A 15,086-nucleotide genomic window follows, 5' to 3' on the forward strand; every position below is an offset into this window, starting at 1 on the left:
ACTCTGCTGGGCTACAAAGGTTCATCTATGTAATGCAGTTTGGAAGCCTAGTTCTGCCACAAGTAATGGCTCTTGTTAACCTATTTGTGATTTAAAACTGGGGAGCTTGCAACCGGTGGTTCTGTCCAACATCATGGCTCAGGAACTGTCACCTTTGGATTCTGCTACTTTCTCCTGTCCTCACCCCACCTTCTTATAATCTATATAATTAATGGGAGAATAAAGCAGTTATGAAAGAAAGTTAGGAGACAGCATCATGGAAAGTTCAAAGGAACTAGGAAAAACTAGATAAACAATAATCCTAAATCCATCACATTGGACACTGAAAAATATATTTATGGGGGAAATTCTTCATTCCCCAGATAAGTGACCTAATTTGGGATCCTTACACGTATGTTCAAGGTCAGAGAATGTGTTCATCTGAAAGGACAGGATATATCCAACTAAGGAACTGCAAAATACACACTGACTGCATACATTCAGTGAAGTTTCATGATCAGTGTGCAAATCAACTGGAACTTGCTTTGAAGCAAGAAAATGTTTCCACTGTAGGCTCATCTTGAATAGGAGCTGGGGCATTGTGAGATTGCCTTTAAAGGAGTCTATAGTATATAGTTCCAACTTTTAACATTTGAAGAAGGCTAGAATGACAAGATGTCAGCAACCTAAAAGCCACCTTCTTTTGTCTCAGAATACTTGTCAGTTATCTAGCAGATGTGTTGTGTTCAGTGTCTGGAATAAGACTGTGGCCAGTAATTCTGAGTCTCAAGGTACAAACAAAAATGCTTAATGTTGAAGTTCTGCTTTAGAAGGAAGAACTCATCAGCCAAAACTCATTATCCTAAGGTGATGCTGCTGTGATTTCCTGCTCAATTTGGAAGTTATTACCTTATGTATAGTTGAATGTACTGGTTGATGTGTAAAGGGACTATGATACAGAATACAAATTTAGGATAAAAGAATTTGTAGAGGGCAAGGAGCAGTGGTAACTAGCATACAGAGAATACCAGGGCAGATATTTTTTTAAAGCATATGAATAAAAGGCAAACAGTTCTGTTGGAAGTCAGCTTTTCTGTTTGGGATTTTTTTTACTCTCAGAAGGAACCAAATGAAGTTTTATGATTTCATCACCTGTAGGCAGTAATCTTGAATGATAGTTTTTAAGTAATTTGCTCCAAAGTCAAGCAACAAGTTTTGATAATTTGCTGGGACTGAAACTTGAGCATTCAATACTTGGTTCATTCTTTACTGCCTTAGAAAAACCCATTCCCAACCTTTTTGAAACCAACCTTCATTTCTGTTTAAAATAAAATAATTTTTAAAAAAAATTTTACAGTTTACCATATTTCTCTAGATCTGGCTCTTCTTCACATACAGCTACTTTTCAGGATGCCTTTACTACTTCAAATGTGCAGTAGAGCCCCCAAGGCTGTCATTCATAGTATATTTATTGGGATCAAAATTTTATCTTTAACATGTTCACTGCCTCATCAAAATCTTATTAAATGGGATTTGTGATGCAAAAATATTTCACACACAAAACACAGTCAAATATGCATTTAGGGGAAAAAACGTTGCATTCATTTGCTGAATAATAAAATCTTTCAGGGACATTCTTTTATTTATAAATATGTCACTGAAATTTTGTAAAACAGAAATTTATGTGGGAGAACATAGTTAAACCCAAGAAGACAGCCAAGGTTGTTTCCATTCAAAGTTGTAGAAGGTTAGTTTGCAAAATCAATTTCTGTTACATCTTGTGTTTCAACAGAGTTTAAATGATACTTTGAAACAGTTGGGTTTGATCTTTGCCTCTTGTTTATTTACCTGAAGTGGGGAAAGCTTGGATATTTAAATTCTTCTGCAAAGGGCTATTCAGCAGATGTCTGGCTCTGTTACAGGTCCTTAGTTTTCTCCTCAAAGTCAAAAGTAAATGCTTTGAGTATTGTTCATTCTTTATATATTAAAACATATATACTAATTTTCTGTTACTGCAATCAAAATAAAAATATATAAATATATAAAGACAAAAGAACTTCTAGTTTTAAAATTTAGACATTGAAATTACTAGTATCATTTCGTCTGATAACCAGTATGTGTATTGCTGTAGTTGGTGCTGTAGACTGTTCCCTTTTTCTACTCAACTAAGCACTGTGTTTTGTAGCATAATTACCACTGAATCCTAAAAGTCCAATTGTTGTCACTAGACAAAACTTTTACCTGTTCTAAAAATCCTTTACTGAAGCTAAGATGTACTGTTTCAGGCCATAAATTCTGGGCACTAGGAAATTCCTCAAGACCACAGATCCAAATATCCTACCTAGAAGATGTACAGCAAATTTCACTTGTAAAAGGTATATTTATTTGAGTCTTCTGAAAAGAACTAGAATCTCCTCTGAAGTCTCACAAAGTCTCAGCTTTGTGTTTTTTTCCTATCCAGTTTCATTCAAATGTTACTTAAGTTCTGGACTCACTTTTCCTCCAATTTATACTGTTAGGGCAGTATAGTAGTTACTCTGATACTACCTTCAGAGAACAAAACAAAACAAAAAACCAGCACAAAACAAACAAAAACTCAGGAAGCACATGTGTATAGATGCTTCACATTTAACTATGAGAAAATATTTTTATTTCTTGGTTTGGGATGGATTAAATTCAGGTCTGGTATTTTCTTAAGAGTTTTGACTGGTTAATCACACTTGTCTGTTCCAAGTACATTATTCTTTTCTCACAGCTACGAGATGGAAATTGCCCACTAACTAAATGGAAACAAGCCAACAACTTTTTCTCAAGAATATTTCTATTGGCCTCCAGCCCCAGCCTGTCACTCCACTCCCAGGTCTTTCCTCATGAAAAATGGCTAGTGCTTCCACAAGCATTAAAATGTTACCTTACTGTCTTCTTGGCTGCAGGCAATCATCTTGCACAGGTAGAGAATATGTACCTTGTGCCTCTGCTTCAACCCATGCTTTCAAGGTTGAAAACGTCTCTCTTGCTTTCTGTTGACAGAGCAAAATGAACATTTTCTTGGGCTCACAAAGATGTTGAACAAATGGTTCAGAAAGAGTTGCTTCACCAATGTAGGACAGCACAGCTCATGCTATGCTGCAGTTCAGCTGGTGATGTATATTTTCTACACTGAAATTTTAAGTGCAGTAAGCCCTTTAACTAATACAGTGACCACACTTGAACAAAGACTGTGTCTCTGAAGATCTTATGACAACTTATTTCTGAACAGGGCTTTTTGGCCGTTCCTACCAAGTGATTTTATGGACTGCATGGAAGACAATTTAATTCTTTTTTACTATTTTTCAGTTAGAAATTGAATGAGAATAAAGGATCTTTTAAATAATTAATCAGCAATGCTCCTGGCTGCCCTACAAATCCTAGAACACCCCCTCCTCCTCCCCTTTCTCACAGTTAAACTCTTACACAACTGAAGAACAGGAGTTGATCTGAAGAGACAAAGAGACTCTGTTCCTCTCTCATGGTCTCCATTTCAGTAATGCCTATCTCTTTGCCTAAGGTCAGATTGTATGATCAGTTTTCATTTTAGACTTATCCCCTTTTCATTTATCTGTAACATCCCAGTCCCTCTCTTCACTGGGAGCCCTCTTGGCCTGTTGCATTCAGTCAGCTCAGGTGTCCTCAGTGTGAGGAAACTGCTGCCTGTCAGCTGCAGCCAGAAGAGCAACACATCCCATTTTTAACTCTTCCCTGGTGATCTCCGTCTAATTGCTGCTGCTGGGAGGCTTTGGGGCTTTTTGGCAGGAAGTTTGATTTTTAATTTCCATTGGCTATTTTTTTTCCTCTGACTGTATGCGGTCTTCTTCCTGCTCTCTAGCAGTGACTAACCGGGATGAACTGCTTGAACGGGGGCGCAGCGAACCTCCCCCTCCTCGGGAACCACCGTCATGGGGCCAGCTTTTACTTTTCCGTATTTAATTTTTATCTTCTGGCGTTCATGGATGGTTTCGGTCACAACTCGCCAAGCGACAGCTTCACCACAGTGAGCACTAGCTCCAGCAAGGAGCGGCGCTGTGCCGTGAGGTAATGCCCGCCCCTGCCAGCGCTCCGCTGACTTCTATAGCACGTCCTGGGGTGGAGGACGCTCTGGGGCACAGAATGCCCCACCAGTCAGTAGCGGCAAATGTGACAGGGTTCCATGCACTAGCCTCCCTCGGCACCGAGGACGAGCCGCCGACATGCCCTAGCTCTTCGCCCGGCCCGGCCCTGCCTTGCGGTGGCAGCGGCTCCACCCTCCCGTCGCCCGCCATTCCGCACCGCTCCGCCCAGGGGGGGCGGTCGTGGCCTGGTTCCGGCTGTCGCCGCGGCTGTTTCGGCCTGGGGCGGAACGGGAGGAGTCATGGAGGACGCTGATTACTTCGAAGGCAGCGGGGCGGAGTGGGGGAACGAGGCGGACGGGGGGACGGTGAGCGCTTGCCGGCGCCTTAGTGGCGGCACGGTTCGGTCCGGCCGTGCGGCGGGAGGCGGCAGCTCGGCACCGGGCCTGAGGCGGCCTGTGAGAAGAGCCCGCTGCCTCCGTACCGCTCTAGAGAGGAGAGCTACTCCCGAGGGACGCCCCCAGTTGGCTTCCGGAGGAGCTCCTGGGCTTTCTTACTCTTGAAGCCGTGTCTGGGGCGCCGAGCTGAGGCAAAAAGCGCCGCGCATAAAGACGGGCCCCTTCTGGAGCCTGGGGCTTGAGGGGTTAGCAGGGAGGAAAACAACCGCAGCAGAGTGCTTGATTTTGCGTCTTCTGTGCTGAGAAGTCGTATTTGGGAAGCAGGTCGCTTGCTGTGATGAACCGCGGTGTGCGAGTCTCTGTGGGCAAAATTAGCCTAAATGTGGGAACACAGAGGGAAAACAGGACGAGAGAGGTGGGGTGACTTGGCTGTGCTTTTGAACAGCAAGACGATGAGGATGGGGAGGGAGAAGACGATGCCGAAGTCCAGCAAGAATGCCTGAAGAAATTTTCAACCCCGGACTATATAATGGAGCCATCTATATTTAACACCTTAAAGAGGTGAGTAGAACCTTGCGTATGTTATGGTGCATGTTATGTCTGTTACAGGTGCAGTTTTGTCACTTTGTATGGAAATGTGTGTGAAAATGTATAGATGATCACAGTATCACAGTATATCAGAGGCTGGAAGTGACCTCAGGAGATCATCAGGTCCAACACCCTGCCAGAGCAGGATCACTTAGGGTAGTCCACACAGGAACACATCCAGGTGGGTTTTGAAAGTCTCCAGAGAAGGAGACTCCACACCCACCCTGGGGAGCCTGTTCCAGTGCTCCATCACCCTTACTGGAAAGAAGTTTCTTCTCATGTTGAGGTGAAATCTTCTATGTTCTAGTTTGAACCCATTGTTCCTTGTCTTACTGTGAACTACCGAAAAGAGCCTGCCCCCCTCCACTTGACACCCACCCCTCAGATATTTATAGACATTGGTCAAATCCCTTCTCAGTCTTGTCTTCTCAAGACTAAATAGCCCCAGGGATCTCAGTCTCTCTTCACAGGGGAGATGCTCAAGTCCCCTAATCATCCTGGTGGCTCTCTGTTGGATTCTCTCCAGCAGGTCTCTGTCTCTCTTGAACTGGGGAGCCCAAAACTGGACACCATGTTCCAGGTGTGGTCTCACCAGGTCAGAGTAGAGAGGTAGAAGAACTTCCCTAGACCTGCTGGACACACCTTTCTTGATACATCCCAGGATCCCATTGGCTTTCTTGGCCACAAGAGCACATTGTTGTTCCATGGAGAACTTGCTGTCCACCAGCACTCCAAGGTCTTTCTCTGTGGAGCTGCTTTCCAGCAGGGCAGCCCCTAACCTGTACTGGTGCCTGTTATTTCTCCCTAGATGTAGGACCTTGCACTTGGTATTGATGGTATTGTTTTCCCTTTATTTAGAGTTCAAGTAGTTTTAGGTTTTAATGTGACTTTTCTAAATCTTTTCATCAGATATTTCCAAGCAGGAGGTTCTCCAGAGAATGTTATCCAGCTTCTCTCTGAAAACTACACTGCGGTGGCACAGACTGTTAATTTGCTGGCAGAGTGGCTCATTCAAACAGGTACGATATGTAATACAGTATGATTTGGGTCTGGAGTCTTTCTTCTGTCAGAAATATCTGAATTGGTGGGAAACATGATGATACTCAGCAAGTGGATCATCATCGAGTTGTCATCTTGTATGTGTATGTTATGGATCCTGGATGGATCATCATAAAGTTGTCCTCCTGTGTATGTCCTAAATTCTTTACAATAATACCTTTAGTCTGCTCAGGGAAACATTGATAAACATTTTGAAATGCCCACAAACTGTGTTATAAAGCATAATACAGTTGAAGCAACTGCATAAACTCTAGTTTCTTTCTGTTTTCATGCACAAGGGCAAGGCTATTGCTACATAGATGGTGCTGGTAATGTTTTATATTTTTAATAATATTATGTAATTAATATTGTAAAAGCCAATTACCTTATTACTGGTTACTATTCCCTTTCAGTAAATCAGTGGTTGTTAAATGGAGGGTTCTTACACAGATGCTAGTATTCTTTGAGACAATTCTGTATTACTGGTCTGTTTATGAGTTCTTCTGCAGCCTCTTGCAAGCTGTGTTCAGCATTATCTTGTGATATCTTTGTTCCTTAGCTTGTATAAACTATTGTTTACAAATTATAAGAACTATTATGTGCGGATCGCAGAAATGTAGACCCACTTGTTACTACCTCTATGTTGTTTTGTAGTATGCTATCAAAGTTACTGATAGACAATATATTAAAAGGTTGGACTTCAGTCTGTAGCAAGGTGGGTTTGTGCACCAACCCTGGTAGACCCTTCCTTGTTTAAGATGGGAACATTTTGGTATCAGGCTCAGTAACAGTCCTGAGATGACTCACATTGTGTTTGTGTACCTGATGAAGAGAAAAACAAAAGGACTGGTGTGCCCTAGCTGTGATCCTAAACAGTCTGCATTTAGGAAAAAAGAATATGTAAATCTGTCTGTATTAGTGTGACTTGATAGTGGATCTGCCTGTACTAGTGTGACTTGGTAGTGGAATTGATGGCTCTCCACTCATCTTCTCTGTGTTGATAAATTTCTGTGTGGTTTCTGTTCTCATTGAAATAATTAAGATGTTGCTGCCACATTTGATTGGATTGCATCTGCCAAGTTTTTTGTTCCTTCTATACAGGTGTTGAGCCATTGCAAGTTCAGGAGACTGTAGAAAACCATTTAAAGAGCTTACTTATCAAGCATTTTGACCCTCGGAAAGCAGATTCCATCTTTACAGAGGAAGGAGAGGTGTGCATGGAATACGTGTTGCTATCTCTACATGAGTGGAACCTACATAGAAGCCTTCATCTGATGGAGTAGATGGTGGGGGAAGGGAAATTGTATCTTCTAAGCTCTTTAGTTAAGAAATAACTAGTGTCAGAAAACCATCTGTGTCTCACTGGAGTCCTCAGAAGTTTAGAGAACTTAGAAACTTTGAATGCATCCTTGTTTGTAGTAAAGTTCTGTAAAACAACTTGTGGGACTCCTGAGAAGTAGAAGCCTTGCTGTTAATGATCTTGACAATAGTTTAGTTATTACATTTGTCTCTATTGGTCTAATCTTTTTCAGACTCCAGCCTGGCTTGAGCAAATGATAGCACATACTACATGGAGAGATCTCTTTTACAAGTTGGCAGAAGCCCATCCTGACTGTTTAATGCTTAATTTTACTGTGAAGGTAGACTATTCAAATCTAACAAATGAGAATACCCATAAAGGGCTAATTGTTCTGGCATCGAGTATTGGCTGTGGTCCTGCTTGTGTATTTTCTATATTCCTGCTAATATTGCTTATTCAAATGTCAGAAGAGTGCAAGTGCTCTTCTCGCTTTCTTCTAGACTTGTTAGGATTTCTAAAATATATATGTAAACAGTACAAGTTTTCTGTGATGTTTCTGTTTTTACAGCTTATATCTGATGCTGGATATCAAGGGGAAATAACTAGTGTTTCAACAGCATGTCAGCAACTAGAAGTGTTTTCCAGAGTCCTGCGTACATCTCTGGCAACAATTTTAGATGGAGGAGAAGAAAACCTTGAAAAAAACCTTCCTGAGTTTGCTGTAAGGTTTTTTTAATTCATTTCTTTGTATTGTGTGTGTATGTGTTTTGGTTTGGTTTGGGTTTTTTTTCATGTGGAAAGAAAATAATGGTTTCCTTTCAGTTTAGGATATACGAATCATTGGAGAATTGTAGAGAATCTTCACATCAAATCTAACAAAATCTTTTGAATTAAAAAATAGGAGGTTATGCTTTTTGGTCATTTTATGACCAATAATTCCTTGGGTTGCTTATTGAACACTTTTTATATTTATTAAATGGATTGTAAAAAGTGAAGGTAGAACTGTTGTCTTTCACATTTAATGCAACATCAGTCTAGTCAGTCCCCTTCAAATTAAAATAATTCATGTCAGTGTGAAAGTTGCCATCTAAATCAACCCAGCATATGCTGTGTGTTGTGAAATAGCATCACGAAAAAAATTGTCAATTTAGCCATTTCTTCTTGTGTTGTGTCAGTGCATAGCCATACTGTGCTTTTTGGCTGCTGGGGTTTGGATTTTGGTGTTCACAGAAGCATACCTGCATGTTCCTTGTTGACTGGTTAGATTTTTGCTGTGTGCCTTCACAGAAAATGGTGTGCCATGGAGAACACACTTACCTGTTTGCTCAATCTATGATGTCCATATTAGCTCAAGAAGAGCAAGGAGGGTCAGCTGTCAGACGGATTGCTCAGGAGGTTCAGCGATATGCTCATGAGAAGTAAGTGGCAGTTATTAGAGAAATGTCTTTCACCGGATATTTGTAAACTGCTGGGTTTTGCTCATTCGTGATTACCTTTCACCAGCAAAAGGATGATTCTTAGCTGCAACAGAGCAGTTCCTGTAGTGATCTTTAATTTGCGGAATAACAGAAAAGCTCAGTGTACTGTACTGGGAGACCTGAAATCAGAAGAGCAAAGAACTGAAGTTTCTATCTATGAAAAAATGCATATTTTAATTATTCTATGAACATTGTTGGAAACAAAGAAAGGAAATACCATCCTATTTCTGTAATTACCCAGGATGAGGGGTTCTGCCCCAAGGCATTACATTCAATAGGATGCGTCGTGTTGACTCACTGAGGCTAAAACTGAAATGTCCAAATTGAGAAGTAAGTTCTGTGTGTTTGCTCTTCATCCAGAGGCCATGATGCCAGCCAGATCACTTTAGCTTTGGGTACTGCAGCCTCCTACCCTCGAGCATGTCAGGCTCTTGGTGCGATGTTGTCCAAAGGTGCTCTGAATCCAGCAGATATCACTGTCCTGTTCAAAATGTTTACAAGCATGGATCCACCTCCAGTAGAACTGGTTAGTAGTTAAGTTTTGTAACCTCTGATACTTGCTTCTATTCCCATAGCACTCAGAAATAAGCTGTCTTGTTGTGCCAAGTATTATACTGACTTGAAATAGAAGTTGTCACTCAGACTCACCTCTCTATAATTTTAAAGTAACATCTACATGCAAAACTCCTACTTGTATTCTATTTCACACTAGCTTATTGATCGATTTCGCTTTGGTTTGGTTTTTTAATCATTCCATTTAAAAAAAAAATATATACATATATGTATATATTATTTTATATGCAGTGAACTAAAGACCTCCTCAGCAGGAGATAAAGATGGCAATAACTTAATTTCTTTTAACAAAAAGCCCCCAAAACAACAAACAAATCCATTACTTATTGCAATTTGTTACAAGCAGGCCTAAATGGCATGTTTTGGTTTTCTTACTGCTTCGTTCTGACATGGGTTCTGGGAAGAAATGGTGGTGATTAGATACTTTAACAATATAGTCTATAACTATATTGTTTACTTTTGTTGGTTGTTTTTTTATTTCTGACCAAAATTTGGGTCAGAAACCTGCTCCCAAGGGGGAATGTGTTATAGCTCATTCTATGCAAGGTATATCAGATGCAACAACTATATGTGTAGTCATTTCTCATCATTCTTGGGCTCTAATAAACCATTCGTTTTCTCTACAGATTCGAGTACCTGCCTTTCTGGACCTCTTCATGCAGTCATTGTTTAAGCCAGGTGCTAAGATCAACCAGGACCACAAACATAAATTTATTCATATACTGGCATATGCAGCCAGTGTAGTGGAGATGTGGAAAAAGGTAATGTTCAGCTCTATGAATGAGATTATTGTAACCTGAAGTGTCCTGACTGTGCTAAAGAATGCATATGATCTTGAAGCTGCTCAGTTTAAAATAATGTATTCAGGTTGATTCACTTATTTTAACATAAAATGTTTCTGGCTTCAGCTGAAATTGTGTTCAGTCTGGAGCACAAGCCCTTTGAGGAGCATCTGAGGGAGCTGGGGTTGTTTAGCCTGGGGACGAGGAGGCTCAGGAGAAACCTTATTGCTGTCTACAACTCCCTGAAGAGTGGTTGAGGCAGGTGGGGGTTGGTCTTTTCTCCCAGGCAACCAGCAACAGAACAAGAGGACACAGTCTCAAGTTGTGCAGGGGGAGGTTTAGGCTTGATCTTAGAAGTTCTTCACAGAAAGAGTGATTGCTCATTGGAATGGGCTGCCCAGGGAGGTGGTGGGGTCGACGTCCCTGGAGGTGTTTAAGAAGAGAGTGGATGAGGCACTTAGTGTCGTGGTCTAGTTGATTAGATAGGGTTGGGTGATTGGTTGGACTTGATGATCTCGGAGGTCTCTTTCGACCTGGTTGATTCTGTGATTCTGTGTGAAATGACTAAAAATTGTAGACCCTGATGATCAAACGGTACTATACAAGTGCACATTTTTTGTGTTTTCTTCCTCTTCCCCCAAAGTTTATCAGTAGCAGTTGTGTACTACTAGAATTGTGTAATTTTTCAGAGGAGAAAGAATTTAATTTTATGAAGTAGATAAAATAATTCTTGGGGAATTAAATAAAGCAAACATCCCTTTTCTTCAGCTTATTGATAATTACTTCTTCTGAAACTTGCATTTGAGTGTAAATTTGGAGAAACTTGATGTAATCTTAGGCTTATAGCAGGTTACAGTTCCTTTCCTTAGGTAACCAGAGACATTTGCTATATTCACAACTCCTGCGTTCAAACTTTGCAATTTTTCAGAACAAGAGAGTGAGCATAAACAAGGATGAACTCAAGTCAACTTCAAAAGCCATTGAAACCGTTCATAATCTGTGTTGCAATGAGAACAAAGGAGCATCAGAGTTGGTTGCAGAACTGAGCACTCTCTATCAGTGCATCAGGTGGGCTGTGGGACTGGTCCCTTCTGTTGTTGGAGGGAAAGTAGTATTTAGGAGAGACGTTACTGCTAAAGGGAAATGCCTTTGTAGGTTACTCTGAGAACATCCTCATTGGAGAATACGTAAAGATGTCATCTGAAAGCAACTTTCAGGCTTGTACGTCTGGCTCTTGGGAATCTCCCTCATGAGGATGCAAATTCTGGCTTTCACCTGTCATTTATTTATTTATATTAAAATTTCTTTGGAGCTTTTGTTTTGTTTGGGATTTAAAACTTTTTTTTTAAACACTCTGGTGCTGAGGTGGTCTTTTTTTTTTCTGTAGATTCCCAGTGGTGGCAATGGGTGTATTAAAGTGGGTGGATTGGACAGTGTCAGAACCACGATACTTCCAGCTGCAGACTGATCACACTCCAGTTCATCTGGCATTATTGGATGAGGTAAAAATGTATATAAAACCTTACTGGAGACTAAGGACAGTTTTGATGGTTGTAACTGGAGGTATGTCCAGTTCACCGAATGCCTATCACTTGCAGTCTGTCTAAATTGAAGTTCTAAATTGAAGTTCTGAGGATCTATCTTTCCTCTCTTGTTTGTAGATCAGTACATGCCATCAGCTGCTTCATCCCCAGGTTCTACAACTTCTTGTCAAGCTCTTTGAAACCGAACATTCACAGCTTGATGTAATGGAGCAGGTGATTGTCAAAGGATTCAGTATTTGTGTGCCATCATATTAATTATGTTTATTCAAGAGAGCAGCTTTTGCTGTCACAGCAGTTATAATATAGGGATATGGTCATGGTTAAAAGGTAGCATAGCAGATATTGAATCAATAAGAATGAACACTAAAGCTTGCACGCTTCTGAGAGAAAGTTCTAATCTGTTGGTTCTTCCCTTCCCACACCATCAGCTGGAATTGAAGAAAACACTCTTGGATAGGATGGTGCACTTGCTCAGTCGAGGATATGTCCTACCTGTCGTCAGCTATATCCGCAAATGCCTGGAGAAGCTAGATACAGACATCTCTCTCATCAGATACTTTGTTACAGAGGTCAGCAGCAAAAATTAACATGGAAATAAACTTTAATATCAGTCATATGTGTTTGGATATTAAAAAAGCTTGCCTCAGATTCAAAAATATTTCAGGACAGAAGATAGATTTTGAGTAATGTATGTAGTATCAATAGTCACTAGGATGTGACTTGGTCCTACTCACTCCTGATTTCTGAAAGTATCAAGGTACTGGATAGAATACCACAAAAAGACATAATTAATTATTGTATGAAGAACAAGAGGTCTTAAGTGCAACTGCTTATATGCTTTCAACTCTAGTATTGTAAATTAAATATTGTTACTACTACTTTTCTGACTGGAGGAATAACCCATTGTTGTCTGCTGTTTCAGGTGCTTGATGTGATTGCTCCTCCATATACCTCAGACTTTGTGCAGCTTTTTCTTCCAATCTTGGAGAATGAAAGTATTGCAGGTACTATTAAAACAGAAGGTGAACATGATCCTGTCACTGAGTTTATAGGTAAGTCACATTTATTCCTTTCATAAGTCACATTTATTCCTTTCATACTTGCTCCCATTTGCATTTGTTACACCTTGCAAATAATGTTTAGGAGGAGGATTGCTAAAAATAGGATTGCCTCCAGGTATTTTTATTAAGGTAACTCCCTTATTTAGGGACCTGTGTTTAGCAATTTTCCTTTAATCAAGAATTTCAGGGGAGTAGTGAGGAACCTGGGACAAAATCTAGCACTGTAAGGAAAGGATGGAAAGGGAAGTAGTATGTCATAATACACTCCTATCCTAAAGTATCATCTGTCCAGACCCTAAAATCCTAATTATTTACATAACGCAGAAATCCATGTGCAAACAGATAAATCAGAGCAATGTACTGAACACTTTTGTTTTGTTTTTCCTTTTAAGCTCATTGCAAATCTAACTTTATTATGATGAACTAAGCAGTGGAAAATATCAAGAATGCAGAACACACAGTCACAGCTTTGCCATGTTCTCCACCATTAAGGTTCTATAACTGGGCAATACAGCAGCCAAAAAATCCAACAAACAAACAAAAACCAAACCCCCAAAAACATGGAAGAAAGGGCTGAAGGGCATGTGCTTGACTTGCATGGTGACCTTAAGTTTCATATCAAAGGACTGTTAACATACTTTGAAAAATAGAATAATACTGAAGGATTTTCTGTCACACGAAGTATAAATCTGAATATTCTTAGGGAGCTAGCAGGAGAGAAAGATTTATTTTGAATAATGTTATTTTGCTACTCTCAGAATTTGTCACTGATTCTTTGTGTAACATGCAAAGCCTGAAGAATGGGGAAGGTGGTTCCTACAAAACCACTTTGTAGAGAGTTTTCTGAAGGCTATATCTTGAGTGTTCTAGGTTTTGATATTGTGAATTAAGAGTGGAGTTTGTGATGAGCTCTGCTGCAGAGAAGCCACAATGGCTCTTTCTCATCTCTGTGTAATATTAGAATTCTAAATATTCTGTGTTTACTGCTATGAAAGAAAACAACTTGTTTTGTCTAACTCAAGGGGAGTTGTAACAGTCAAGGTTAGTTTTGTAGTAACAGATGAATCCTACATATGTTACCTTTCAGCATCTATTTTCTGTTTAATAGATACATCAAATGTTACTGGTAAGTTTCATTACCATGTCAGAATTCTACTCTCCAAAAATATGAATGTGTGCAGAAATTTTGTTACTGCTTGTTTTTTATACTTCTCTACTGTGTCCTGGTTGATGCCAAACAGTGGGTGATACACCCAAAACTATAATTTACCTTTAAATAAAGTTGTTTTGTTTTTCCAGAGATTCTTTCAAAGTGTCATTGAGACCACTCTTTTTGTTCACTGGGCTGGATTTCTCTTTGTACAGGCAAATATTGCTTGTTTAAAAGTGAGTATAGACAAGCCCATTGTGCTCTGCCAAGCACATCTTTTCTGAAGAACCTGCTTACTAAAAGACACTGACGTTTTAAGTCCAACTGGATCTAAATTTAAAAGGAAGCCACTTTGTTCTTCTCTGTGGTCAGTGATTTGTGAATGGGACCTCTAAGCTACTATCATCATTCTTGAGACAGCAGCCAATTATATAGAGTCATATAACAAGGAGTGCATCTTTCCTTTCCTTAATTGGTCCTTCACATATTCCACAGTGCTTGAGCTTACCATAATAACAGTGCTATCAATCATCAACTTAGAGCTTAGAAAAGGAAAAATTTGCTTCTTCAGCAGCTGTTCTGAACTTCTTTGCATATCTTTCCACCATTTAAACTTGAGGCCTACTATTCATAATGTTCTGAGTAGAATTAGCATACACTTGGCTTTTTGTAGCCCCTGACTTCCTTTCTTTGTGGCATAAACTACAGAAACAGTTCACCTTGTAGAGCTTCATTTTAGGATGTAGCCCTGTCTTGCCTTTCAGTGTAGCAAGAGCAGTTTGTTCCTGTGCCCACTGCAAGTCTGCCAGCTTTCACATAATGCATACTTCTGCTTTCCTGGGTTCAAGTTTGGTATCACTTCCTCTAAACACTTAAGTTCCTTTTGTGATTTTCCATGTAGCTTCTTTTTTAACTAGTTGAAACTCCATAATGGTCTAATCAGTACTGTCCTACTGTCTTCATATTTCAAGGGAACTTCAGTTACAGCAACTGCTGCAGCTTTGCAGTTTTAATCCGTATCAGCTCTCTGGAGTCATTTTGCTATGGTAAAAGCAAAGCCAAGGAGACAGTTTTAAATCTAGGCAGGTGTAGCTTGTATCTTACCTCTCC

At 40.1% G+C, this 15,086-nt stretch overlaps 1 protein-coding gene across 1 annotated transcript; it reads left to right on the forward strand.

The window, feature by feature from the left end:
- Positions 1-1,882: 1,882 nt before the first annotated feature.
- On the forward strand, positions 1,883-14,121 carry NELFCD (negative elongation factor complex member C/D). The gene is made up of 16 exons (XM_054391751.1): positions 1,883-1,901; positions 4,362-4,432; positions 4,908-5,023; positions 5,960-6,069; positions 7,190-7,299; positions 7,621-7,728; positions 7,957-8,109; positions 8,676-8,806; positions 9,227-9,392; positions 10,066-10,200; positions 11,150-11,289; positions 11,609-11,723; positions 11,883-11,978; positions 12,194-12,334; positions 12,688-12,817; positions 13,219-14,121. The coding sequence occupies exons 1-16, from the start codon at positions 1,883-1,885 to the stop codon at positions 13,251-13,253; spliced, it is 1,776 nt and encodes a 591-aa protein (XP_054247726.1). The 3' UTR covers positions 13,254-14,121.
- The last annotated feature ends 965 nt before the right edge of the window (positions 14,122-15,086 follow it).

This window comes from Indicator indicator, chromosome 24 (genome assembly GCF_027791375.1).
Source record: "Indicator indicator isolate 239-I01 chromosome 24, UM_Iind_1.1, whole genome shotgun sequence".
Taxonomy (NCBI): domain Eukaryota; kingdom Metazoa; phylum Chordata; class Aves; order Piciformes; family Indicatoridae; genus Indicator; species Indicator indicator.

Excerpts from the sequence above, each read along its gene's own strand:
- NELFCD (XM_054391751.1), top strand. Across the intron at positions 8,110-8,675 it reads AAAACCTTCCTGAGTTTGCT|AAAATGGTGTGCCATGGAGA; the intron begins GTAAGGTTTTTT and ends GTGCCTTCACAG. Across the intron at positions 11,290-11,608 it reads ACTCTCTATCAGTGCATCAG|ATTCCCAGTGGTGGCAATGG; the intron begins GTGGGCTGTGGG and ends TTTTTTCTGTAG.